At 60.6% G+C, this 10,265-nt stretch overlaps 1 protein-coding gene across 1 annotated transcript; it reads right to left on the minus strand.

Annotated features, from left to right (window-relative positions):
• Nucleotides 1-720: 720 nt before the first annotated feature.
• Nucleotides 721-10,043, minus strand: ST3GAL4 (ST3 beta-galactoside alpha-2,3-sialyltransferase 4; the record flags this gene model as incomplete). The annotated part of the gene is made up of 12 exons (XM_082009950.1): nt 9,981-10,043; nt 4,780-4,911; nt 4,180-4,258; nt 3,569-3,650; nt 2,937-3,017; nt 2,743-2,840; nt 2,340-2,400; nt 2,011-2,106; nt 1,731-1,920; nt 1,459-1,602; nt 1,189-1,332; nt 721-807 (listed from the first exon to the last, which is right to left on the minus strand). Exons 2-12 carry the CDS (start codon nt 4,810-4,812, stop codon nt 721-723), a joined length of 1,095 nt encoding a protein of 364 aa, XP_081866076.1. The 5' UTR covers nt 4,813-4,911; nt 9,981-10,043.
• Between the last annotated feature and the right edge of the window lie 222 nt (nt 10,044-10,265).

Here is a 10,265-nt window from a genome sequence, read left to right on the forward strand (position 1 = left end):
ACCCGAGGCCACCCGTCACCAACACCAGCGGCACGCGCGCCCCCGGGGGAGGCTCCACGATAAATAAGCTTTTAAATTAATTAAATTAAACCCCCCCACACACACAAAGGGGCCCAGCGGACCCCGAGGCCAGAAACGGGGGTGCCCCCACCCAGGGGGGCTGTGGGGAGGAGCCCCCACACCAGCGCTAAGGCACGGGACGGGGCCGCCCAGTAAAAAGAAAATTAAAAAAGGGGAGGAAGGAATTAAATACCGGGGGGGAGCCGGGCAGAAAGGAGGTGACATGGGCCCCCGAAGGCTCCTGCTCCCAGGGGGTGGTCCCAGGACCCCCAAGATCAGCCCCTTGCTGGGGCCCTCGTCCAAATATGAGGGAATTCAGGGAAAGCCCAGGGCAAGGGCTCCTGCCCTCCCCTCGCCCCCCCCAGGCCCGCTGGGAGGGAGGACCCCCCACCCCAAAAATCCCCTCCAGCTTCTCGGTAGCTTCAGTGCGTCGGTAGGAAAAGGCGGCGGCCGCGGCCCCGCGGGGCTCCCTGCGCCCCCAAGAGCCGCCCCCCCCCCCCCGGGGCACCCGCGGTCCAGCGCGGCCCCCCCGGGCCCAGCCCCGCTGTCCCAGGGCGCGGCGGCGAGGAGGACGCTCTGCCCTCGCCGGGCCGCGGGCCTGCCGGCGTGGCGCGGCCCCTGCGCGGCGGGGGACGCCATCCCTGCGCGGCCCCTCGGCCCTCAGAAGTAGGTGAGGTTCTTGACGAGACCCAGCTCCAGCATCCGCTTGATGGCCACCGCCTCGTGCGAGACGTTGTGCTCCGACGCCTGCGGGACGGGGAGCGGGGGGTGACACCAGGGCCTGGCAGCGGGGTGACACCCCCTTTTCCTGCAGCCCCCCTCCCAGACCTCCCCCTTGTCCACCCCGCCAGCGTTGGGTTGACCCTACGCCTTCACCTGGAGTGAGGTCCCCCCCAAAAGGGGGGGACGTGACCCTGCCCAAGCACCCCGGCCACAAGCCCCTTCTGCTCACACATGAGCCAGACCCAACTCTCCCCCCTGCCTTGGGCTCCACGTTGGACTACAGGGAGAAGTTGGATGATGACCATCCAAAGGTGGACCTCGACGCCCACCGTAAAGGGAGTGAGGGGTGCCCATGGGGAGAGCCTCCCGCCCCACTGAGCATCACCGAAGGGGGCAGAGGCTTACCGCCATGGACTTGAGGGTGATCTGCTCGTAGTAATGAATAGTCTGCTTCTTGTTGGCCACGTCGGGGTAGCCAAAGCCCGCGATATGTACCAGGTCGCAGAAGTGCAGCGCCAAGGTGATGGCCAACAACCCTGTGGTGGGCTTCTGGAGGGAGAGGGTGGAGGAGAAGACATACAAAGAGCCGTGGCCTTTAGCAAATTGCACGGGGATGGGGGGGGGGACACACTGGTGTGGAGAACGTCACCCCTCAAGGGTGACCCCACCCCTTACCTGTTTGACCTTCCGTGGTTGCTTCATGGGGAGGTTGAGCAGTTTAGCAGCAGTTACTTCCATGTAATAAGGGTTGAGGATGCGCACTCGCTCTGGGTTGGCGTCCCAGATCAATGGGGGCTGTTTCCAAAACCCCTTCCGAACCTGCAAGAGGATGGAGATGTCCAGTGGCATCCCAATAAGAGAGGTAGGTCCCCAACGGTGGGGTGGGGTGAGGGTTGGACCCCAGAGCAGTCAAGGAGGGGTTGGACCCGCTTCCCCACCACGCTTACCCTCTTCTTGTCGTTGAGGATGGCCTCCATCCACTGGAAGTCCATGGGCTTGAAGGGCACCAGCACCAGCAACGTGTCAGGATTGTTCTCTGTCCTGGGGTTGAAGTGGGCCGACTCCGGGTAGAAGAGGCGCATGGTGGTCTTGGAGCCCACGTCCTGCTCATACCCATGGACTGGGGCATTGTTCAACCTTGGCAGGGGACACGGGGACATCACAGGTGTCAACCCCATCTGCAGGTGGCACTGGGGAGAGGTCAGTGGGACAGACCCAGGGCTGTACCTGATCACAACGTCATATGTGTTGATGGTCTCCCCCATGGAGCTGTTGCGGAGCCGGTGGCCGTTGCCCACCACCGCACACCTCCGGCACTTCAGGCTGCGAGAGAAGAGCCCCGTCTCAACCAGACCTGCTCTAAAACCAGGGTGGCTTTGACCACCAAGAGGGTGTTTTAACCCTGCGTTGCCCACTCTACAGAGCTTCCCACGCTCCGTCCACCATCCCTGGGTTGTAGAGGTTCATTTTGCCAAACCCGGGGCCCCCAATGGGCAAATTTCCCCAAAACGATGACAGGAATGATAGAAGAGCCCCCAGACCCACCCCGGCATTACCTCTGGATGCTCTCGGGCAGCGAGTAGTGGGTGATCGACAGCAAGCGCAGGAGGACATCTTCTGCAAAGCAAGGGTGGGGAGATGAGCAAGGCTATGACGCCCTGGGTACTGCCCCATCCCTGCCAGATCTCCCGCCATTAATCCCAGCTCCCCTCAGATCTGGGGGGGATAATCCTTGGCTGGGGCTTAGTAAAGCCTGGCCCACCCTAAACACTTTTGTAGGTACCACACGCACCCAGGGCAAGCAGACGCCTGCTGCAAAGCCTGAAAATCAAGCAAACAACTTAGTGGGGGGCAGGGGAGGCATGGGGCTAGTCCAAATCACATCAACCTGCAGACGCTTTTAAGAAGGACAGACAGACGGGCAGGCAGAAACCCACGGCGAGCGCTGCCGAGGCTTACCGCTTCCCTTCGTGCCGTAGGGCAGCTCATAGAGCGATGGCGTCTTCACCCAGAAATAGTCCTTCAGCTGCAAGAAGAGCGGGTGGTCCCTCGTGTAGCTGCCGAGGAGCAAAGGGCTGATGAGACCGGGGTGGGGGGACAGCACAGGGGGGTCCTGGCTCCACACACCCCTCGCACCCAACCCCGATACTCACTTCCCGATGAGCTGTGCCGCTTTCTTTTCCACCTCCCCAAGGGGACACGTTGTCTTGTTTTCTTGCACGGGGAAATAAAAGCTGTAAAGGAAAAGGTTAAAAATAAAAATTATGCCTGTTCCGCTGCATCTCCCTCCCAGCAAAGGGGGCTCCGGCACCGCCGCGGTGGGATTCACGCTGTACCGGCAGCGCTGGGGATACTGCCAGCAATTTAAGGTCAAGCTCTGCTTTAGGTATTTCTTTGCTGGGCTTGCAGCCTTGCATCAGAAGAGGTCTCTCTTGCTCTGCTCATGGACCTCGTGCTCTCCGCTTTCCCCGTCTCCATCAGCATCACCGGGAATGGGAGGACAGGGGGGGTTTGCCGTTCTCCACCATCTCCCAGGCTCGGGAAAACAACAGTATTCGCCAAAAAAACCCTGCAGAGCCCGACCGCCAACACATGCCGAGGGGGAACCTCGAATCGTGTCCCCCCTCCTCCAGCAGCGGCCGAGGATGCTGCCACCTCCCTGGTCTCCCAGGATCCAGCAAGACGACGCTCCGGCATCCCTGCGCAGGACGGGCAGGAGGACGTCGCCTCCCGAGAGCGAAGGAGAGGGCAGGAGGTCCTTTAAACTCTAACAAAAGCCACTCACAGCCGTATGTACCTGTCTTCCCGGTAGATCGAGTACCAAACCATCACCAGAAACAGCGCCAGCACCCCGAGTATCTTCCCTCCTGCGTGCCCGGAGAGAAAAGCACCGTCAAGCCAGTAGCCTGGGGACCTGCAGCCCCCCGGGGACGTCCTGGCAGATCCAGCATTGCGGAGCTGTCCCCAGCAAAGCCCTTCCCCTTCTCCCCCTTCCCTGGCTGGCACGGTCGCCCCGGGAGGAGCGGCTGCGAGATGGAGCCAGGTTGGTTTTGTCCCGGGTCCAAAAGCCGCCGTGCCATTTCCTCCTGCCCACCTTGCGTCAAAGGCCACACAAACACATCCCTCCATCCGGGTGCCTCCACCCCGGTTTTCTACCGCAAAGCCCGAGGGCTACCGGCTGCCCGAGCCCAGAGGATCAAGGACCCCAAAAATCGACCTCCCCGCCGCCACTTTGCCCGGGACTCCAGCGCTGCGTCACCTGGCTGGAGCTGCAGCAAAGCGGCATCCTTCCCCTAAAGCCAAATTTCCAAAAGCAAATCCCCCGGGACCCCCATCCCTGCTGGAAAGAGGGAGACAGGACACACACCCCCCCACCCACCCCGCCGTGGGACTCACGAGACTTGTTGAGCATTTTTATCAGCAGGAGAGGCATCAGGCGAGGGCCGGAGCTCTCATCGCGGCTGCCGCCGGTCACCTGGAATGGGAAAAGAGGGAAAAAGCATCGGATGAGGTCAAAACCCAGTCGGAGCCATCCCCGAAAACCCCATCCAAAAGGCACCGCCCCCGGCTTGCCCTCTCTGCACCTCTGGGTGAGCGGGTGCGGGGGTTCCCCAGGGGATTTATTTCCATTTGCATTCACATTCCTCTGCCCTGCAGCCACCAAAGGTTTGATTTATCCCGAGTTTCTAAAAGCCAGGCAAGCGGCCACGCTTCCCAAGGAGCCTCAGCCACACAGGTTAGACACCGAAATTCCAAAGGGGAAAAAAAAGAAAAAAAAAAAAAAAGAGGAAAAACGGGCCTCCGGTGGGGTTTCGACAGCAAAGCCCCAAATCAATGCCCGTGGCGATGACTTGGGGGGAGGTTTTAAACCCAGCCCTGGCTCAAGCATCCAACCGGCACCAGCCACCGCAGGTACGAAGCCAAACGTGCCGCCACCGCGCCAGGCAGAAAGGACAGGAGCAGCCGAGCGGGATGACAGCGAAGAGCATCACGTACTTGGGGAACCTCCAACACCTTCGATTCAACCATCCCGGCCCGGGGGAAAGGAGATGTCGCGAACTTAATGCGCGCGCAAACTCCAGCCAGGGAAGCGGGGCAACTTTTTTCTTCTTCCGAAACCTCTCGCTCCTGGAACAAGGCAGCAAAGAGCCGTGGTCGGAGCCACCTCGGGGCCAGCTCAGCCCCGTCACAACACGGATAGAAAATTAACTTACCGGGTGGGGAGTTAAGGTGGGAAGTTTTGGGGTACATGGGAGGCTTTGCTCGCTGATAAACCGCTCCCCGAGGATGAATCCTAGCCTAAGCCTGGCTCAGAGCTGTGCTTGGCTTTGCCACCCCGTAACTGAGCTGCTCCCTGCTCCGGAGCAGCCAGGTCGAGGAGGAGGAGAGGGCGAGGTGGTGTTAAATGCCCAGCCAGGAGGAAGGGTGCACGCCCGGGCTGGGTGACGGAAATCTTGGTCTTGAGATATTAGTCACCTTCTCGAGGGGGGGGCACCCACCTCAGCACCCCACCCTGCCTAACGAAGCACCATTCATGCATCCAGAGCCTGCTGCCCAGCGGGGCTGTGTCCTCACCCAGTCGAGAATGAGTCAGGAGCAGCAGCTTTTGGGGCAAAAGATATGAAGAATGAGGGGAAATGGGACCAAAGATGGTCCCACGAGAGCCAGGCTCTGCCCTCCCTCATCACTGGCTCCTGAAGGTAGGAAGGGCAATTAATTGAAAAGGGCAGGAAGGGCAATTAAAAGGGAATTAAGGACAATTAAATCATGCTACAAGCAACGGGACAGGATACAAAGCAAATAAAAACCGTGTCCATTCGACAGCAAAGCAGAGGGATGGGGACAGGGTCGGGTGAGGTGGTACCTGGGGAAAGCGCCCGTCTGCCCCTGAACCGCGTCTCCTCCATAAAACACAGATATCAAACCCCTTCCCAGTGAATTGTGCCCGGGCTCAGCCCCACCACCGCCTGGGGACCCCAGGAAGGGCAAGCAAAACTCCCCCCCACCTCCCCATTTACACCCTGGCTCCCGTCCTGCATCACATTCTGACTCCGAGTCCCTCCCAGCTTGGGAAGGAACGGGAAGATCAAACCCACAACTGTGTCTTCAAGGGTCAGAGCAAGCAGGGGTGAGGAGCTGGGGGGGGGGGTGTCTCACCCCTTCTATATGTTACATTTGCTTGAAAAAAATAAAATTAGGGGAAAGTAAAAAGCAGCTCGTGTTTTCTTGGTGGGGGGGTTCCTAGCAAAACCAGCCACAAAAGACCCCAAGGGGAAATCTGCTGCCAGGGCTGGCAACGCTCCTTGGGGGCCCGAGCAAGCCCGTTCACCCAGGACTGGGGTGCTTGCCGGGCATCAGGACCCAAATTTAGCACCAAATTCACCACCCAGCTGTCGTCTCCGGTGCCAGCCGAGCTTCCCAGCGAGGGCGCTTCGCCCCTCCCGCCGGCTCACGACACTGGGAAAATCCACTCTCACCCCCGGTGTTTGCTTTTACATACCAGCTTTTTGGTTTGGGGTTTTGTTTTTTTTTTTTTTTAATTTTTGTTGTTGTTGTTGAAGGTTTTATGATCTTTTCCCAGGCTTGTGCACACAAGCTGGGCCTGATGCAAAACTTATCTAAGACACAGTTGTTAAACCACAAGGAAAACAAGCTGTTCCGTGAAGCGTTCAGAGAATGCGGAGCAAAACAGAGCACGCCCCCGCGCCCAGGCCACGGCCAAGGTGCTTTTGGAAGGAATTCAAATTCCCACCAGCTTCGCGCTTCCCGCTCTGAACGCCCCGAGCCAGCTCCCTCCGTCCCCGCGGAGCCGGCAGTCGAGGGTCCTGCAGCATCCCTGGTCCCGCAGCACCCTCAGACCCCGCAGCGTCCCCGTCCGGCGGGGCGAGATTCGGCGCTCGCCCCTCTCACGGCGGGGACGCCTCGACCGCCGAGCCGGGGGGAAAGTCCCGGGTGGATTCGGCTCCCCACGCTTGGAAAAAGCGGCAGAAAAAGCCCCTTTCTTTGATGTCCGCTGAGCAACGCGCCTCCGAGCCACCCCGGGCGAATATTATCGCTGCATAAATTACTTAAAAGCCTCGTCGCCGCCGCCCCACCTTCCCAGCCAGGTCTCCCCTTCCCCAGCCTGGCGTTATCCCCGGGACGCCGCGCAGCTCCTCGCCGAGTTTCCCGTCTCCAGACCATGCTCAAGCAAAAAAAAAAAAAAAAAAAAAAAACACAAAACACCAAAAAACAAAACAAAACCAAACAAAAAAAAGCATTTAAAGCCGTGGAGCAAGCGCAAAGGGCGGGGGGGGATTACAAATCCATCCCATCCCGGGCAGACGGTGATCCCAGCCACCCGCTGCCACCCCGGCAAAGCACCCGTGGACGGGCAGGGCCACACAGCGAAAGCTGTTGGTACTTTTATGTTACCGTGGTAACCAACGGATGCGGAAAACCAAGCGCGACACGAGGCAAGGACACCCCTCCCGTGCTCCCACCACCCCATCCCAACCCACACATCCATGGGGCACGGGAGCCGGCCGCTGCCCGGTCCAGCGTCTCCCAGCGAGGAGGTGGCTCATCGGGGAACGAGCATCTCCGACGGCTCACCCCTCCCAAAAAAAACCCCACACGCTGAATTTTAACTGGAGCAGAGCAGGATTTGAGGGGACCCTGCCCGAGGACGGGATGCAGCAGCAGGAACCGAAGGGAGATGGAGAGAGTGCCAGGACAGCACAGACCCCTCCGGCCCCGGCCGCACCATCTCTCCCGAGGCACATGGGGCCTCGCAGGGACCAGCAGGACGGATCCTGCCCTCCATTTTCAGGACAACCGCCGGGATCGACCCCCAAGGAAGCAGCTCACAGCCTCGGGATCTTCCAACCCCCCATCCCACGGGTTTTTGGGTTTTTTTTCCACGCGGTAGGGCTGGGATCGCCGGAGGAGTCTGGCAGATGCCGGCTTACCCCCTGCGCCGGCTCGGCCGCATCCTGCCTCGGCAAAACCATCGCGTGCCGGAGCCTGAACGCACCGCGGGAGGCGGCCGGGGGCAATGCTCCGGGGAAAGGATCCAGCCAACTCGAGGGGCTGCCTGGGCTTGGCGGAGCATCAAAGGTACCCAAATCCTCAGCCTGGCATCCCCAAGCTTCCTCGCCCCGGCTGCTGCGAGCTCCAGGTGCTTGGGGATTTTTTTTTATTCCCCCCACCAAGCTGGGAAGGGAACAGAGACCCACGGCGGGGAGAAAAACCTCGTGGGATTGCAAACCACCAGCGTCAAAAGGCAGCAGGGTCTGGATCTGATCCCCCTCCGAGCGGGGCTGGGGGCACGGCAGAGCAATTGCAAGGGCAGGACCCGCGAGCGCGGCGGGCGGGAGACGCGGGAGCTCATTAGGACTCGGCACTGCAAAAAAAAAAAAAAAATCAATCCCGTCTGACACGGGACATCGCCCCGTCGAGGACACGGACAGCCAGCCTGTGCTGCCGATACCCCCACTTATCCTATTTCAAGAGCCCTGGGAGTCACTTTAAAGGAATCTTAATTGCCTCTTAATAGGAGAGGCAGCGCCGTTTCCTTAGCCCACGGTATCCTAGGCATACAATAACCCGGCCAAAAGTTTATGATAGGAGGGGAAGAAAACCCTCGTTGGCATGTAAACCTTCGCAAAACATTTACCCGTGACAAGGGTGCAGTTTTAGAGGTGGCACCGGCAAACAAGCTCAGGTAGGACGAGTATTTCCACGGTGGGAGGTCCCTGCTGCGCCTGCCTTCCCGTGCCGCTGCCGGTTTTAACGCGCTCGCCAGCTCAAACCCGATCCAGGCCGACGCTGCCGCCACTCTCTCCTCTCCCACTATTTTTTTTTTTAATCCTCCGAGCAGGAAAAACACGGGGGTGGGACCCAAATCTCTTCCTGCGGCCCCAAAACACTGGCTGTGTGGGCATAGCCCAGCAGCCCGTGTCTCTGGGGTAACCCAACGCCGTCGGAAGAGCTACAGGGCCCCTTCTTGGTGCGTCAGGCTACGTTATTATCGGGTATATATTACCCTTTATATTACATAGGTTTAATCGCTCTTTTCCTGCTTAGGAAAATAAAATAAAGACCCTTTTTGCCGGAGGCAGCTCGCTCTAACGTGGAGGTTATAGCTCTCCTCCGGCAGCTCGGCTGAGGCACCCGTGGGGGGACAGCCCCACGCTAACGAGACGAGGGTGGGCGATTTTATACCCGTGAGAGCCTCGAGAGCCCCCAGCGTGGGTCCGGCCACCCCCTCCTCCTGCCTGCCCCAGCCGGTCCCCGTTTGCCGCCGCCGTCACCTCGTCGCCGTGTTTACTCGCCGGCACCTCCATCCTCAGGGAACGCCCAGGGATGCAGGCGGCAACGGCGAGAGCCGTTTTGGCAACACGGCTTTGCACCCGCGCTTCGGTCTAACCCCAAAAAGCAGCAGAAAGGGGAAGGCAGCAATCGTGGGGTGCAGGCAGGGTGCAGGCAGCTCCCCCAAGGAGCACCCGTGCCCTTATAGCGGGGATGCGAACGGTCCCGGGAGGCAAAAAAAAAAAACCCTAAACCGTCAAGATGCTCCAACCCATCTCCAGCCCAAGCACAAGCAACGCCCGGATTCAACCCCAGCTCTCTGCGGAAAAGGGGTGGGATATTAAGGCATCTCACGCCCCAGGGCCGAGTTATCCCGCAGGCGGCTACGGTCCCCAGTGGCTTTAGACGACGGGGATCCCCTTCTGGGCGCTCAGAAGCCGCCGTCCCCTCCGCAAGGCTCCGACTGCCACCTTAACGCGTCCCCGCCGCGGCAGCCCTGCGGTTTCCCCACCGTTTCCTCCACAACTCCTATTTCGCACTGGGGAACGGGCCGGTTTTGGGGTAGCGTCAGCCCCAGGGTACCCCCACCCCTGAGCTCGAGCCCTCTGGCCCCAAAACCTCCGGGGTGAAGCGGCCGGATGGATTTACCCCCCCGCCGCTGCGCTCGCGCATCTCCCCCGCTCTCCCCTCCCATGTAAAGGGCCACAGAGGAAAACACCCAGAAAACAACCGGCTGCACCCACCCCGTCGCACCCCCGGCATCGCCGCGATGCTCCGCCACCCCACGCGCCGGGAGGAGGATGCTCGTCTCCCGGAGACCTTCTCCGGCGTCTCGGCAGCAGCAGAGGCTGAAGCCGATCCCCACCGGGGCCGCAACAAGCTGGCGGGAGGTCACGGCTACTTACGGTCCGTCCCCTTGGTCCAGGCGGAGCGGGCAGGAGCTCGGCAGGATCTACGAGGCCATCCTCTCCTCCCCTGGCAAAGCGAAAAGGGAGAACATCCTTAGGGCTACGGCAACCCACGCCGGCAGCGCAGGAGGGACGCTTCGCTCAGCGGCCATCCGCCTGCGGAGGACCCCGGGGGTCCCTATGGATGCCCACCCAGGGCAGCTCCGAGCGCCGATGGGGAACCCGCCCCAGGGGACCGGCGGAAGGGCTCCGGCGAGCCATCACGTGCCGCAGAGGATGTCT

Source organism: Phaethon aethereus (genome assembly GCF_964289735.1).
Source record: "Phaethon aethereus genome assembly, chromosome: 23".
Classification (NCBI taxonomy): domain Eukaryota; kingdom Metazoa; phylum Chordata; class Aves; order Phaethontiformes; family Phaethontidae; genus Phaethon; species Phaethon aethereus.